The sequence below is a fragment of the Salvia miltiorrhiza genome, chromosome 2 (genome assembly GCF_028751815.1).
Source record: "Salvia miltiorrhiza cultivar Shanhuang (shh) chromosome 2, IMPLAD_Smil_shh, whole genome shotgun sequence".
NCBI classification, from domain to species: Eukaryota; Viridiplantae; Streptophyta; class Magnoliopsida; order Lamiales; family Lamiaceae; genus Salvia; species Salvia miltiorrhiza.
Window position 1 is genome coordinate 64544979 of NC_080388.1, and position 16817 is coordinate 64561795.

The following is a 16817-nucleotide window of genomic DNA, read 5'->3' on the forward strand; positions in this document are numbered from 1 at the left end:
ATCTTTTTACTGCAATTTTCCTTTCTTTTTTTGCTTCTTTATTTATTGGGGTGTAATGCATGCCCAGATTACTATATTACAGTAATATCTTTATGAAGCAATATAATAAAGAGGAGCTTGTAGACACTATATATACACACACCTCTGCAAGCTTCAATATTAGAGAGCTGAGAACTTCTTCTTCTCTTCACTACTTCATTTTTCTCCCCCCCTCTCTCTCTCTCTCACACACACACACAATGGAGAAGGTGTTAGGGCTGAGCCACCTCTTCATGACGGTGTTCCTCTACTGCTTCGCCAACTTCATGGTGGGTCCGGCCATCACCGACGTCACCATGGCGGCGCTTTGCCCCGGAAAAGACGAATGCTCCTTGGCCATATATCTCACCGGAGCTCAACAGGCGGTGCGTATTTCTCAACATTACATATATTATTATTCATTTTTTATATGGATACATTATATTATATTTGTTCAAACTATATACAACACAAAATTAACCATATTATGTTAATTTCTTGAATTATTATTCTGTGCATCTAAAAAAATATATAAATGAAAATTACGTAATTCCCGATTTTTTTTATTAAAGTTAAGCTGTCTTTTTCTGCTATTGCTAACTGATCAACTAGATATTCATTTTAAGTTAAGCAACATTTTCATATAGAAGGAAAAAGGTTTGAATCTGTCAGAATGCCTTTTTTTCTCTCTTTAATTTTTTTTAATAATTAAATGATTCAACATTTTCACGTAACTCGAACCCCCAATTTAATGATGGGAGTGAAACGCCTTACCAATTAATCCGTGAGAAGGTTTGCTATATATATTTCCGTTACATCTTAATTTACTATCATTAATATATTACTCGTGACGAATAATCATATATATATACTACGTAAGTAAAGAATAAGATTCGAGAAATAAATTAGACGGCAATTAGAAGGGAATCTTAATATAATTAGTAACATAATTTTGCTATATATTCTTTTTACCCGTTTCAACGCATTTTTTATCAGCCAGAAAATAAAATATTGACCATACTTCAACGTGAGGTGTGCTTGTGAACCTATTTCGATATGCTTCGATCAAAGCTCGTTCTCCCTTTAATCCGAATGAATGTTGTGTTTTCTCAATATATAATAGAAATTTGGGAAAACAAAGATGCTTCCTAACCATATTTCCCTTTTGCAATAATTAGTTAATAGTAGCAGTTAATGGTTATGACAAAGAAAACAAAATTTGTCCGGACAAAATATGATTAAATACTTTATAAAATATTTTTTTAAAAAATATTTTGTCCGGACAAATTTTGTCCAAATAGCATTATTGATAGATATAATAGGGGGTGTGAAAAAAAAAATTTAATACATAGAGTGTAAAAGTTAAATTGCCACTTTCTCCAATTTAGATACAGTTTACTGCTCAGGGACGGAAACACGTCTAAAAAAGATAACGACATTCTACTTTATAATTTATTAAGTAAAATTAGGGTAGGTTAAAATTAAGTTATACGTCATACAAGTATTGTTTTATCAAAATTTTCATCGTTTCTGATTTTCTAGCTTCCCAAATAAAAATAGAATTCTTCATTAGTTCCCCCGAAAAAGTACAATATATCCATATTCTCTTCCCATTTCTTGTTTTTAGTTATCATATTTATGGAATTTTATACTTTTTCTTTACAAAAAGTGTAATCATTTATTAACTCTGGAACCACACTCCAATAACAAAGAATTTAATTAAAAGAAACGTTGCTTCGAGGGTTGGGTTTTTATCTTTAGCGTTACACTCTCTTTTCGAAACTTTTAGACTACGAGTCCTTTTTATAGCAATTAAATAGCTAGGTATTTGGAAAAATTATTTTACCGATACAATTTGATAAGTATTGATATGACGTACACCAATTTTTATGGACAAATTTAATACTCCTAGAGTTATACAAATATTTGTGTAAAACGACCTCAAAAATCAAATTAATTAATTTTGTGGGTGCATTTTTTTCCCATTCAACTTTGCTTCATGAGATGTCCCCAATGGGACACCAAGCGGTGCGACCTCCTGTGTGTGAACAGTGAGGTCCCGGATTCGAACCCCACTGCTCCCCCTCCCCAACTCCTCCAAGTCAAAAAAAAAAAAAAAAACTTTGCTTCATGAGATAGTTTACATTTGCTAAAAATTATTACTAATATATTTCTGAGTGAGAAACTAATAATATAAAAATAACATTTCATCCCTTGGCATGCAAGACACACAAAGTGGAAGCCCACATTTATTACTTTATGTCCACTCAAATTATTGCCAATTTTAGTCACTCTCCAATTCTTCCTTTCTCTCCTAATCTCATGTAACACGGTATGGAGCACAAGCCGTCCCACATGCAACACTTCACTTACTATACTTCATATATATCTCATCATTATCATTTTATTTTTTCAAAGTTAGCAACTTTTGCTTTCACCTTCCTTATTTATTAACTTTTTCCGCCATAAACAACAATTAATTAATCTTTTTAAAATTTATCGACAAAGTACATACATCTGGTATCAAAGCTCACATATTTATGTTTTAACTTCTTGTAGTTAAATTATAGATATCATTCCGCCCTCGTAAATTTAGAAGATTAATTCTAGCTTTAGAATTTTAATTTGGGGGAATAAGTGCCACTTAATCTACATATACAATTATTGTGATTAATTTTATTTTGTACCATTTTGGAGCAGGACCATGTAATATCGCGACAACGTGTTAATGGCACCAATTAAATAACCTCGTAGGTCTCATGCAGACCTATATGTAGTTGACGATTGTCAACTGTTTTCATGTTCATCATGTAGGGACCTATCCGCAACATTAATGCATAGTATAAGAATTCATTTACAGTTTTTTTACTTCTCCCTATTTATGGGAGCAATCTATATATTTCATTTCTTGAATCAACCAACACACATGGTTACTAGGCCAGGCTTGGCTAGATCGGGCGTTTGTCAACATTTGACACTCTAGATTAATACTCGAACATCTAATTTACTATAGTCGGAGGAAAGACGTCTTATCAACTAAGCTGTTTTGTCGTCGACTAATTTTGATATAAGAAACATATAAATCCTGAAACAAGAAAGATCCAAAAGGAAAATGAAGTTGTTGGATATTTTCTATTTCCACGGCCAATTTTCGAAAACCTTATCTTTGTAAAAAAAAATCTATTATGTAGAATATCAATGAGATCAGTTGTCCGCATTGATTTTTAGTTCTGGAAAAAAAAATTATTTGATTGTACAATATGCGTGTATATATTTAAATTTTCTCCTTTTAACATAAGAGTTAATAATTTCGAAAACACTTTTTAACTAGTACCCCCCCCCCCCAAAAAAAAAAAAAAAAAAAAACTTAATTCCTCCGAGTGGGAAAGGTACGTAGTTAGTGGAATACATGAATGGGAAGCTAGTCATATTTGTGGTTTGTATTGTATGTGGATGAATAGAAAAGAAAGAAGAAGTCACCAAGACACCAACACATGTACAGTTTTTTATGTGTAATCCACTTGCATGGCAGCATGCATAGAGGTATGCCCTAATTCTAATTTTGTATGATTGTTGAAAAGAATGAATATGTACTCGTGCATATTTAGAACCAAAAATCCATCGAAATGAATATACATATGTGCTGTTATCAAATATCACTTTTTTACATATCAAAAATACTTTAATATAGTGTGTACTAAATGTAATTTGTGGAGGACAGCATGGAGACCAATGCCACCCTTGTTCCCCTTTTATTTCTTTATTGTAGTTTATAACCTTATTAACGTGATTATTTGGGCAAGTTTGAAGTAAATTACAAATTTGCAAATGATAGATTAAGTTAATTTGCTTGGTTCTATAAATATTTTATAGCCACGTAAGTAATTGAATTCTTCATTCAAATTCACTAATAATGGTATGTAAGTGGTGCAGGTGACTGGATTGGGATCACTCATGATAATGCCTTTGGTTGGGAATCTTTCCGACATTTATGGAAGAAAAGTGATGCTCACAGTTCCCATGACTCTCTCCATTTTCCCTCTATGTAAGCATCTTCTCAATTAGTAAATTTCTCCTTAATTTTATTGTCTAGTCCATGAATCATGATACTTCCTTTTGATTAAGATGTTTTTCTTTTTCGATGTTTCAACTAAAGTTATAATTTTGGATAAGAAAACTTTTGTTTAGCATTTAATGGCTGTAATTTAGTGGGATTAGAACTCGTACTTTACTAATTAGTACTATATGTCACAAAAGCGATTGGAAATGGGTTCATTGTGAATTAGACATGAGAGCTATAAGTGTCGGTTTTCTTTTGAGAACTAATTAAGTATATATATTAAGAAAAGAAGATCGAATAAAGCACCCAAAAAAGAACGAAAGGATAAAGAAAATTGAACTACTGCAATAGTGTTTAAAGCTTTTCAACTGAATGAAATTTTCTTACTTTTGTAGGAAGTCTAGTATTTGTGGTACTGCATCACAATTCACAACTTCTTCTTTACTTTTTTAATATTTTTTGACGTCCATTCCGGAGAGATAGAGCGAGCCCAGGCCATAGTAGCCTTGCAGCACTTATGGGCCTGATTGTTTAAATAACACGCAAGCCCAATGATTTAAGGTTCCAATGCATACCAAAATGATTTTAAATATTAAGCTCATTCAAATTTAAGAAAATAATAGTATCCCCCATCGATATCTCTTTTTCGAATACCTTTTCCATTTTAATATACCATTAATACAAGCTACGCGTACAAAATTACGCGATCATTTTTATTTTCTATGAATACTATTTAAAATAGCAAAATTCACCACATCTACGACCACGATCAATGTAACTTGGGTATTCCTCTTGGAAATTAAAATATGAATCTCAATTCTTGACTAAAAAAAGACGAATTAATTTAAATTATGAAGAGAAAATATTTGATGAAAATATGTGGAATGTTTATTTTTGACAGTGATACTGGCGTACAGCAGGACAAGATATTACTTCTACGCTTATTATGTGCTGAAAACTCTGTTTTCAATGGCCACTGAAGGCAGCGTCCAGTTTCTTGCTCTTGCATATGTGGTAATATATAATGCTTCTTCCTTCTCTTCCTCTTCAACGCCTTACATTACATTACACAACATCTCTCTAATTCATCATCCATTGCTTGCAGGCGGATAATGTTTCAGAGAGCAGAAGGGCTGCAGTTTTCGGCGTCATGTCCGGCTTCGCTTCTTCTTCCTTCGTCTTTGGAAATTTCTCCACCCGATTTCTCTCCACTTCAGCCGTTTTTCAAGTAATCTCTCTCCCTTCCCTTCTTACACTTACACACACATGTTTCAAGTCCTTACATGGTTGTTTGCGTATATATAGGTTGCTGCTGCAATGTCCGTGGTGGCCTTGGTCTACATGAGAATCTTCCTTCAAGAGTCCGTCGCCAACCACGCCGCTTCTTGCAAGACTTCAGAAACCGATTGCCTTCTCGAGAAATCTCCCTCCAAAAACTGGAAACTTTTCAAGACTCTGCCCTCTCTCAATGAATCCATTTCCTTGTTGAAAACTAGGTACCAACATTTCTAGTTAGTAAAGGATGCCTTTTCTTTTCTAAAACATTCTTATCTCTGTTTCTATGTGCTTAATTTGCAGCCCCACTTTTTCCAAAGCAGCTATGGTTGCATTCTTCATCAATGTTGCAGATGTTGGCCTCTTTGCTTCTTTGACGGTACAAATCACCATACCTTAAAATCATGCCAATTTCTTACATCCTTATCTTAGTTATCTATGGTTGGTGAATAATGTGATCATTGGTATATTTATGCAGTATTACTTGAAGGCTCAATTCCACTTCAACAAAGATCAGTTCGCTGATCTTATGATTATAGCTGGAGTTGCAGGTGTAGTATCACAGGTAACAATATTTCCTATATATATTATTATTATCCCATTGTATATGACTCACTTACATCTCAAATTATTTCAGCTCATCATCATGCCTGTACTAACTCCCCTCATGGGAGAAGAAAGGATGCTTTCTGTTGGACTGTTTTTCGCCTGCGCTCACGTAAGAATACGAATCCACCACAACTACTACTTTACAAAAAATGTGTGATGCCATTCATAGTTCTCTTCTCTAACTATGTTATCTGCTCTGCAGATTGTGCTTTACAGCGTGGCTTGGGCACCATGGGTACGTTCTTCACACGCTCATTGCTCCTCTACATAAAGAATTCTGTTAGGCTGTGTGCTAATCTATGTATTTGGGATTTTGCAGGTACCTTATGCTGCAGCAATGTTATCAGTTGTGGCTACTTTTGCCCTTCCATGTGTAAGTACTCTTTTTTTGGGGTGTTATGCTAAAATTTTCTTGATTTTTGAGTGTTCTGAAAGCTGTAGTTTCATGCAGCTACGTAGTATTGCATCCAAACAAACTGGACCGAGTGAACAGGTGATTGTCAACGACTAGTTTGATCTGATTTAGGTTTGTAAGAAAAGTACTAATATTTGTTGATCTATCAATGTCAGGGGAAGGTTCAAGGGTGCATAACAGGCATCTGCTCCTTCGCCAACATCATCTCACCTCTTGTTTTCAGCCCTTTAACAGGTAACCACACACCAACCATTGTTTCACCAACTCTGGAAAAAAATAAAAATGAATCTGAATCTAATATCTCTTCTTTTTTTGGCATTAGCTCTGTTTTTATCAGATAATGCGCCGTTTCACTTCCCTGGATTCAGCATTATGTGCTCTGGCTTAGTTGCTGTAAGAGCCTCAACTCAAAAATATTTAGTCACACGTAATCTACATCACTAGGATCATAATAATTATTGGTTTTTATTTCTTTATATTTGCGCGTAGATGATTGCGTTCGTGTATAGCACCACGATAAGGCCACCTCCGACACCTTCCAAGAGCTGCAGCAGCGATTTTTGCAGCTCTAGCACCGTGGACCCTTTAGTTTGAATCACGACTGCATCTTTGTCTTCTTCAGCGCTACCAATCTTGTTGATACAGTGATCAGGATTTAGCTAATGATTTACATTTTTTAGGAGGCATGTTGAAGGAGGCAGCCTGCTTCGAATAGCAAGGGTATTCATCATTCATGTATTAATTTATAAGCCTATATGTATTGTTTGCATGTATTTTCTTTAATTCTTGAATTAGCATATGGAAATGTAGGAATTGTGTAAAGGCAGTGGAAGAAATTGGCTATTGTAAATGAGACTAGAGCTGAAAAATTCCCATGCATGTATATATTATGGAGTATATACGGATGTGCCGTGGTTGCCCTCACAATATACTTTACTTATCTAATGGAGTCGGGGAAATTTGACTTCTTATTACAACATGACAGGACAGTAAAGTAGTAAACCATTAACATTGGCCTATCCTTTTTCTTTTTTAAGAAAACAAAAAAATTGAGAGTTTCACAACTGTAACCTGCAGGAATCAATAATCCGAATCATTAAATGTTGTCATACCTTGTACTAAAATCAAACATTATATGGTATAATATATGTTTTTACCCTTCTTTTTTGTTATAGTATATTATTATCGCTTCTTTGAAGATTCATATGCATCGAGAATTTGAACCAATGAGTCCAACAAACCAAGAATCATCCATTCTTCGGTTTGCAAGAAAAAGAAAAAGAAAAAATCTGATTTCCAGTGATGAATTGAGGATCTTATTAATTAATTAATTCATTATATAGGTAAGGTAATGATGATTAGAGAAAAAGGTAGGTTAGTTAATTTAATTAGTGTGTAAACAAGAGGCGACAGTGATTCCAAATATAAAGGCAGGCCCGTAAGTAAAATGACCCCCTCCTTGTCGTACGTAGAAAATTCCTTTCCGCCACACATATTCTTTGATCTGGAGCACCATATCGGCGACGGCGGAGACACGAGACAAGCAGCATTCTCCGCCACGGCGCAGTCAGATAAGAATATTGTCTCAGACGAAATGGGCGAAGAAACCCCTGGAAACGACATAATATACCTCCATGGCGACCTGGACCTGAAGATCATCGAAGCCCGGTGCCTCCCCAATATGGACCTCCTGGTGGAGCGCCTCCGCCGTTTCCTCACCGCCTTCAAGACCTTCCAGAAGCCCCTCACCCCTCACTGCCGCCGCCGCCGCCACAAGCAGCACAGCAAGATCATCACCAGCGACCCCTACGTCACCGTGTGCCTCGCCGGCGCCCGCGTGGCCCGCACCCGCGTCATCTCCAATTCCCAGAACCCCGCCTGGAACGAGCATTTCAAGATCCCTCTCGCCCACCCCGTCTCCCAGGTACCTACATTATATTAATTCTGCATTTCCATCCTAATTCTCTTCATCTCTGCAAATGCAAACGCAATGCAGATCGAGTTCGAGGTCAAGGACAACGACGTCTTCGGTGCCGACCGGATCGGGGTGGCCACGGTGGCGGCCAGCCGGATCGCCTCGGGGGAGACGATCGACGAGTGGATCCCGCTGATCGGGCCGCAGGGGCGGCCGTACAAGCCGGACACGGCGGTGCGCCTGGAGATCACGTTCACGCCGTGCAGCGAGAACCCGGCGTACCGGCAGGGCGTGACGGAGAAGTACGCGCTGCGGGAGAGCTACTTCCCGCTGCGGCACGGGGGGAAGGTGACGCTGTACCAGGACGCGCACGTGCCGGATGGGATGCTGCCGGAGATCCAGCTCGACGGGGACCGCAGCTTCGAGCACGACAAGTGCTGGGAGGACATATGCCACGCCATCATGGAGGCGCACCACATGGTGTATATCGTGGGATGGTCCATATACCACAAGGTGAGGCTCGTGAGGGAGGCGTCGCGGCCGCTGCCCCGCGGCGGAAACCTCACGCTGGGGGAGCTCCTCAAGTATAAGTCGCAGGAAGGGGTGAGGGTGCTGCTCCTGGTTTGGGACGATAAGACTTCGCATAGCAAGTTCTTCATCAATACTGTATGCATCACTTTCATTTTTAATATTATTTCATTTCTGGAAAAGGCCCGGGATTCAATGCTCCTGGTTTCCTGATGATGCAGACAGGAGTAATGGAAACTCATGACGAAGAAACTCGGAAATTTTTTAAGCACTCGTCTGTCACGTGCGTGCTTGCTCCTCGTTATGGCAGCAATAAGCTTAGCATTTTCAAACAACAGGCATCCTTTCTTTTTCTTTTTTATAATGTCACTTCACTTGTTCGTTTTCTATTTAATGGGAAATTAATAGATGGTGCAAACTACCACACTTATGTAATTGAAGTAGTTAGATTAAATATCATAGAATTAATACACTTAATTGCCTTAAATATATTCTAATTGAAGAAATAACATATTCATTTTTTGCAAACCCATGTATAAAGTGAGAACTAGTATTTAGTTTTGTAGCTAGCTAAGTGGGTATATGACAGGTAGTGGGAACTATTTACACTCACCATCAGAAATGCGTGATTGTGGACACTCAAGACCACGGCAACAACCGGAAAATCACGACATTCATCGGCGGTCTGGACCTGTGCGACGGGCGGTACGATACACCGGAGCACCGACTGTATCGTGATCTGAAGACTGTGTTTCGTGGCGACTATCACAACCCCACATTCGGTGTTAGCACCTGCTATTTGTTTGTGTGTGTTTAGATATGATTGTGTGTCACGGCCCTCACCAGTCCGCTGTATTTGTATCTACACTTTTGATAGCCAGGAACTAAGGCTCCAAGACAGCCATGGCACGATCTCCACTGCAAGATAGAAGGTCCCGCTGCTTATGACATTCTCACCAATTTCGAGCAGCGATGGAAGAAAGCCACCAAATGGTCCGAGATTGGTCAGAAGTTGACCAGATATTCGCGCTGGCACGATGCTTTGATCAAGATTGACAAAATCTCCTGGATCAACAGCCCTTCCATGAATATCCCTAATGATCATCCTCTGCTCTGGGTTTATGAGGAAAATGATCCTGATAACTGGCATGTTCAGGTTAGCTTATTCAATTTTCCTTTTCTTTCTTTCCATTAATTAACTAATTGGCATTTTCTCATTTTAACAGATTTTCCGTTCCATAGATTCCGGATCGCTCAAGGGATTTCCCAAGAGTGTGTATGCAGCAGAAAAGCAAGTAAATTCTGAATCTCCAACGACTTTTCTTGTTTTTGTGCACCCCCCATTCATTCAGCACTAAAACTAGCTTGTGACAGACGGTCTGACGGGTCAAGATCATGTACGGATCCATGGTGACTGGATTCGGGTTTTGACCCATCTGACACAAGACTTTTAGATTAATATTTGTGAATTCTGAGTCATGGCCGTTTGATTCTTCAGAATCTAGTTTGTGCTAAAAATCTGGTGATAGACAGAAGCATTCAAATGGCTTATATCCAAGCAATCAGATCTGCTCAACACTTCATTTACATTGAGAATCAATATTTCCTTGGCTCATCTTATGCTTGGCCCGACTACAAACATGCAGGTATGACTATACTTTTCAATTCTAAGACACAAAAGTGAATATATATATATAATGAATTCTAATATAATATAGGGGCGGACAATTTAATCCCAATGGAACTGGCATTGAAAATAGTGAGCAAAATAAGGGCCAAGGAGAAGTTCACAGTTTATATTGTTATTCCAATGTGGCCAGAGGGTGTTCCTAGTTCTGCAGCTGTTCAAGAAATCCTTTACTGGCAGGTTTAATTTCCTTCATCAACATATTTAACATAGTAGCGATATATGCAGGATTGAATGATGAGGTACGGTGTTGATATGTAGGCACAGACGATGCAAATGATGTATGAACTTATTGCTAAAGAAATTAAATCAGCAAATCTTGAGAATGCGCATCCAACCGACTATCTCAATTTCTACTGTCTTGGCAACCGCGAGGAGTATCACAAAAAATCGTCGACCGGGAGTAGCCATGCCTCGTCAAATGCAAATGCAGTAATTCTTCTGTTTGATTTTCTGTTTGATGTTGAATTTAATGATTAAGTTGAAAGAGAATGAATGTTGGGTGGTGCAGGAAGCAAGCACGAGCAAGACAAAATCAGGTCGGTTTATGATCTATGTGCATGCCAAGGGAATGATAGTGGACGACGAATATGTAATAATCGGGTCGGCCAACATCAACCAACGGTCCATGGCCGGTTCAAGAGACACTGAGATCGCCATGGGAGGGTATCAACCCCATCACACCTGGGCCAAGAAGCAGCAGCATCCACGCGGCCAGGTGTATGGCTACAGAATGTCACTGTGGGCAGAGCATTTAGGCAGAATCGATCCATGCTTCAAGGACCCCAACCACCCCGACTGTGTCGACTATGTTAACCAGCTTGCACAAGACAACTGGAAGCGATTCACAGCTGACAAGTTCACGCCGCTGCAAGGTCATATTCTCAAGTATCCAGTCGACATCGATGCTCATGGAAAACTCAATTCTCTGCCTGGATTTGAGACCTTTCCAGATGTTGGTGGTAAGGTCTTAGGGGCTCCAACTAATCTGCCTGATGCTTTAACTACCTAGCTAGATCTTTCTTTTTCTTTCTAATTATATTCTATATTTATTTACCTATATAGCAATTCACTATATTATTCTTTCATGATCATATGCTACAATTTGATCATCGGACTTGAGCCTTGTACATATAGTCTTTTTCTTCTATATCTTTGTTGTAGACAAACAACCCACAGTCTGATCCACCAAGTTTGCTCGCAGCTTAATATTGTGTGTCTTCATGTCTTTTAAATGTGTGCATGTATGTGGTTTCTTTAAATATAATGCTCGGAACAAACTTAAATTCAGTGTCCAACCCAGACTTTTTTACTCAGCCGGACCCAACTGATTCTATTTCTATAAATCAATAAGAACGATGTATAAATTAAAATTAGAAATAAAAAATAATAATACAATTATAACATTGTTTAAATTACATCACAATATTACTATTTTTTATAAAAAAAAAAACAGTTAAACACAACCCATCATTCATGAGTCATACTAATATTTCTCCTTTTTTCAAAGTTGAACAAGGCTAGGTTCATTAACGATGAAGATGAAACATCCACGGTATAGGACACTTTCGTATAAAATCATTTCATTTATCTCAATATAGAACTAAAATATTTTTTCTAATTCATGAAACACGACATGATAAACAAGGACAAATGCAAGAATAAAATAACAGAGTAGTACACAAAGCTTGGATGAGGATCCAACTATGCCGCATAACTCATAATAATATCAAGTTTCTCATTGAGAAATAAAAAATTACAGCTTTGAAAAATGTATTGCTTATTTTTTATACATCCTCAAAAATTAACTCTAAATTATATTTTCATTGATGTACTAGATCATTTTAATAGCATCAATTTAAATAAAAGATACTCGAACTCTATAGGAGTCATACTAACCCAAAAATTCAATGAATTGACCGTATTAATTAAAAAAAATTCTCATTACTTAATTTTCAAACTTCATTACTTTACTTTTAAATTTAATGATATTGAATTTATTTTAGACATCTGCAGAATGTGTTTCAATTTCATACATGAAAGTTGTACGCATTATTTCATTTATTTGTTCTTTTAGTCCAACAGTTAATAATAATAATAATAATAATAATAATAATAATAATAATAATAATAATAATAATAAAAGAAAAAATTGCCTTCCAAATACTTGATTGAAAAAATATGAATTATTTTTTTGTTAAAATAATATAGGTATCAAGAAAATTTTTACATTCTAAAATTTTTAGTAAAATTTCTAGCACAATGAGCTAGTGCTAGTCCAAAAACCGAAGGTTTAGAATAAGGTAAGGATCGAATATTTGAAACCCAAAAACAATTCAACCCAATTGGCCCGAAACCTAAAGTAGCTAGAGCTAGGACTGCCCAAAATGAAGTGGATTGGCTAAACTGTAGCTACAGAAAGTAGAAAAAATATGTATACATAAAGTTAACTAGATATAACCATTAATACCAACAAATTAAAATGGACAATAACATGCCTATAAGAGGTGACAGAATACCTCTCTTAAAACTTGAATCCAAGAGTTGAAGCTTCAGCCTTAACCACTGGATTAGAGACGACTATGAGATCATTTTACTAACAAAGACACTAGAAGAAAATGCTGCTCTACATTAAGAAACATACATAATCACCAGACAAGAGCAAACTATCTAATTATAATTTGGTTCAGATATGATCGGCCATCATATCATAAATGTACAGATTATGCCATTACAGATCTATCCAATTTATACTAACTTATTCAAATATTAACAACAGTAACATCCCTATTTACATAGACAATAAAGTTAAAGCCCACTCCGTAAATCAATATGTACAGCCATACAAATGAATGTGTGCCACTTGCATTTCTGACCTCTCAGAAAGGCGGAAAGATATTGTCATTGTTGTCCTCATCCATGTCCAAGTATTTGATGTTCATATTATCATTTGGATTTGGATTGAAACTCGAATTCACGTAGCACTTCATCTCATGGAATAGATTCAAATGGTCCACCAGCTTATGAAACACATTGCAACCACAACACTGACCATACAACAGAAAAAAAATACCCTCATTATGTTGTACCTTAAAATACTTGATTGATGCATTAGCAACAGAGTTCTAACAATGTTTAAGAGATCCACCAAAAAAAGTTGAGACTTTCACATGACAAGAGATATATCAGCTAACCTTTCTTGTAATTAGAGTGCGTAACAACTTTAGAAAGCTAAAAAACTGCTTTTAACTTGTATTCAGCAGCTTTACAAATCTCAAAATTCATATTCAACTTCTATAAAGTAAAAATGAAAACAAGAATATAAAAGCACCAAGAGGACTTTTCTCTTAAATTTCCATTTGCCGTGTAAAAATCATATGCTAATGCTCCAAATTCTTATTTTATTATGTTTTTAGCTACAGATAGAAGCACCACCCATTTTTACTATACTAAGTTACGAATTCTCCAAGTAAAATCACTTTCCGAGAAACACAATCATTCACGAACACTTAGCCATGTCACAATTTTGTTCCAAATATATAGAACAGCGAGATATCAATTTCAATAAATCTATGTAGCCACATTGTGGCCACCCACACACTAGTATAATAAGAAAAATTTTGATTTATTTAATTTATTTTTTAAATTAAAAATAGGATTTAGTTATTTTACTATATTCTCTACATTGTAGTTATTTTTTTAAATTTTTTTTGGCATTTTTTATTTTTAATTTATTTTTTAATAAAAATAAAAAAGTTACCAAAAAATATAAAAAAATAATTACAATGTAGAGAATATGATAAAATAACTAAATCTTATTTTTATTTTAAAAAATAAGTTAAATAAATTAAATTATTTTTTATTTAAGTAAATTGTGGGTGACCACAATGTGGCTGCTTAGCATTACTCTATCAATTTATTCCCAAAACTACACAAATATTTTAGGGATGTACAATGGCTGATGATAAAGAACAGGTTTTTCCCTAAATTCTTGTTCTTGAAGCTTTGATCGATTATCAATAATATATTAATATGCAATATACATCTGAATCATTCCTTAACCAATTAGGCATAAAAAACAAAGATTCAGCTACCATTTCTGCCGACACAATGATATCATTGATTAAGTCGAACTATTGTCCATTTTAACAATCAAATTCAATCACAAAACTACGCAAATGATTAATGTATACATAGCACTGGCATTACCTGAACGAATACGGTGCCGTCAGTGTAAGCATGCGGATTGATAGCGCGAGTGGTGCGCTGGCCGCAGACGTTGCACGTGAAGGCCACGCGCATCCGACGCCGAGGGGATTTAGTGAAAAGCGACCAGGGGAAAGTGGATACACGCTCCGTCACGGAATTTGAATCTGCACCGGCGGGAACAGGCGGGCCTTCCATACCCGACCCGGTTGTCCACCCACCCACGTTTGCGGCACTAAGCACCAACCCCATCGCATCATCCTGCTAAACAGAATGAATTTTTATCATTTAATCATTCTGAAATCCAACACAGATAGAAAAATATGAAAAGGAACAATAGAATACAAACGCGCCTTCGAGAGAGTTCCATTTCTTAAAATGGGGACTAGGGCGGAATCAGAATTGAGATCGCTTTCGCTGTTAATTTTTCCGTTGCTATTATTGCCATCTGTAAAATAAAAAAAGCAAAAAAAAGATTGAAATTTGGGAAACATGAATAAAATTAGGGCATGAAATAGGGGAAAGGAAGTTTACTATTGGGGGAAATTGAGTATCGGAGGAGCCGACGGAAAGTTAGTCGTTTGGGTTTGAAGGGGGAGAACAGCGGCAGAGATACGGCGCCGGTGGTGGTGGTGGTGGTGGTTAGAGTTTCCATTATTCAGCTTAGTTGTGTATCTAGATGTAAGTATGTGCGGCTCTATAATTTTGCAGCGGACAGAAAACAAAACTAGACGAAATCGGACAGCACTGCCTAAATAGTTTATTCTTTTCTTTTTGGATAACGTCAATAGAGAATCTGATTATTTATGTTCTCAAAAAAAAAAAAGAAAAAAAAAAAGAGAAGAGAATCTTTGATATTTTTCAGTTTGTTTGATGGATTGGGCTAACTAAACCGATTGTACTCATCATATTGGGCTTAAATTTTTAAAACTAAAAAGCAACCTAGCCCTCAAAGGATAATGGCCAATATTGATTAGTTTAGCGCTTGAAAACATTTAATTTCAAATTCGATTTGCTTAAAAGTCTATTATTTAAGAAAAAATAAATAATACTTCGTCCATCCAAAAAATAATCTCTTTTTTATCATTTTGGAATATCCACAAAAATTAATTATTTCTATTTTCAAAAACTATCTATCACATGGTGGACCTCATTTTTCACTCACAAATATAACTAATTATCATTATAAACACTATTCCATCCGTCCCATTACAAATGTCTCATTACTTTTAGACACGAAAATTAAGAAATATGTAATCAGTAGATAAAGTAGGTTGGTGAAAATTATTTAATATTAAGTAGAGAGAATATTTTGCCAAAAAAGAATGAGATATTTGTAATTGGACATCTCATTATGAAAGTGAGACATTTGTTATAGCATGACAACTTAATCAAAACGTTTCTAACTCAGAATGATTGAAGTAAAGGCATGCAAGTTTGTTGTATGAAAACTAAGGTTTGGGCAGAGGGAGTTCTTCTTCGATTTGTTTACAAACACTGATGAGTCCTTATGAAAATGCGTAAAAAAAATTAAAAGTCGAGTAACCAAGTCACAAGATTATACATTGTAATGTACACATCGACTCTTATAATAATTTGACAAAGCATGCTAAGTAGTAAGTAGTGTCCATTGTGCTACCTTAGCACTACGAATTCCGACTCATACATATGGGCTTAATTAACTCGTCACATATACCTTTTTTTTCTTTACATAATACCTAATCATACTAAACTTCTAGAGAGAGAAAAAGAAGAAGGAAAACACCAATCATATATCAATTTTGCATTTTCATGAGCAATAAGAATGAAATTAAGGTCCTTTTTGTTAAGGAAAATTCAAATAAAATACACAATATACAAGACCATAATAATTTGTTATATTCATATTCTTTTAAGAAACAATAGGGCCGAATGGCCCTATTCAACATACAATATCAAATTTTGTTCACCATTTGAAAAAACATAAATTTTAGCCATTTTTTGTATGTCATGACTATTCTACCCTTCTCTCTCTTTCCTCTCTCTTTCTCATCTCCCTCTCTCTCTCTCCAGCGGCTGCGCTATCTCCTCTCTCCTTCTCATCTCCCTCTCTCTTTCTCCAGCG

The 16817-nt window shown here is 36.1% G+C and overlaps 3 protein-coding genes across 3 annotated transcripts; 2 read left to right on the forward strand and 1 right to left on the reverse strand.

Moving 5' to 3' along the window:
* Window positions 1-102: 102 nt before the first annotated feature.
* On the forward strand, window positions 103-7322 carry LOC131012979 (uncharacterized). Its single transcript, XM_057940968.1, has 15 exons — window positions 103-404; window positions 3952-4063; window positions 4980-5092; window positions 5184-5306; window positions 5384-5574; window positions 5657-5732; window positions 5832-5918; window positions 5991-6071; window positions 6165-6197; window positions 6282-6335; window positions 6414-6455; window positions 6533-6611; window positions 6700-6770; window positions 6867-6967; window positions 7014-7322. Exons 1-15 carry the CDS (start codon window positions 240-242, stop codon window positions 7015-7017), a joined length of 1332 nt encoding a protein of 443 aa, XP_057796951.1. The 5' UTR covers window positions 103-239; the 3' UTR covers window positions 7018-7322.
* Window positions 7323-7797: 475 nt separating this feature from the next.
* LOC131012981 (phospholipase D delta-like) lies at window positions 7798-11624 on the forward strand. Its single transcript, XM_057940971.1, has 10 exons — window positions 7798-8301; window positions 8374-8958; window positions 9042-9158; window positions 9410-9604; window positions 9698-9976; window positions 10047-10115; window positions 10319-10466; window positions 10539-10687; window positions 10769-10939; window positions 11019-11624. The coding sequence occupies exons 1-10, from the start codon at window positions 7825-7827 to the stop codon at window positions 11517-11519; spliced, it is 2691 nt and encodes an 896-aa protein (XP_057796954.1). The 5' UTR covers window positions 7798-7824; the 3' UTR covers window positions 11520-11624.
* Window positions 11625-13116: 1492 nt separating this feature from the next.
* LOC131012982 (uncharacterized) lies at window positions 13117-15488 on the reverse strand. Its single transcript, XM_057940972.1, has 4 exons — window positions 15248-15488; window positions 15067-15161; window positions 14717-14974; window positions 13117-13554 (listed from the first exon to the last, which is right to left on the reverse strand). The coding sequence occupies exons 1-4, from the start codon at window positions 15366-15368 to the stop codon at window positions 13387-13389; spliced, it is 642 nt and encodes a 213-aa protein (XP_057796955.1). The 5' UTR covers window positions 15369-15488; the 3' UTR covers window positions 13117-13386.
* Between the last annotated feature and the right edge of the window lie 1329 nt (window positions 15489-16817).

What these genes read in the sequence shown, in the direction of transcription:
- LOC131012981 (XM_057940971.1), top strand. Translation starts at nt 7,825, where the DNA reads ATGACCCCCTCCTTGTCGTACGTAGAAAATTCCTTTCCGCCACACATA. An exon ending in TTAGCATTTTCAAACAACAG is followed by an intron (nt 9,159 to 9,409) that starts GCATCCTTTCTT and finishes GGTATATGACAG; the next exon opens with GTAGTGGGAACTATTTACAC. An exon ending in AAGAAATCCTTTACTGGCAG is followed by an intron (nt 10,688 to 10,768) that starts GTTTAATTTCCT and finishes GTTGATATGTAG; the next exon opens with GCACAGACGATGCAAATGAT.
- LOC131012982 (XM_057940972.1), bottom strand. Translation starts at nt 15,368, where the DNA reads ATGGAAACTCTAACCACCACCACCACCACCACCGGCGCCGTATCTCTG. An exon ending in ATACTCAATTTCCCCCAATA is followed by an intron (nt 15,162 to 15,247) that starts GTAAACTTCCTT and finishes TTTATTTTACAG; the next exon opens with ATGGCAATAATAGCAACGGA. An exon ending in ACGGCACCGTATTCGTTCAG is followed by an intron (nt 13,555 to 14,716) that starts GTAATGCCAGTG and finishes TTGTATGGTCAG; the next exon opens with TGTTGTGGTTGCAATGTGTT.
- LOC131012979 (XM_057940968.1), top strand. Translation starts at nt 240, where the DNA reads ATGGAGAAGGTGTTAGGGCTGAGCCACCTCTTCATGACGGTGTTCCTC. An exon ending in CCACTTCAGCCGTTTTTCAA is followed by an intron (nt 5,307 to 5,383) that starts GTAATCTCTCTC and finishes GCGTATATATAG; the next exon opens with GTTGCTGCTGCAATGTCCGT. An exon ending in TTGCAGGTGTAGTATCACAG is followed by an intron (nt 5,919 to 5,990) that starts GTAACAATATTT and finishes AAATTATTTCAG; the next exon opens with CTCATCATCATGCCTGTACT.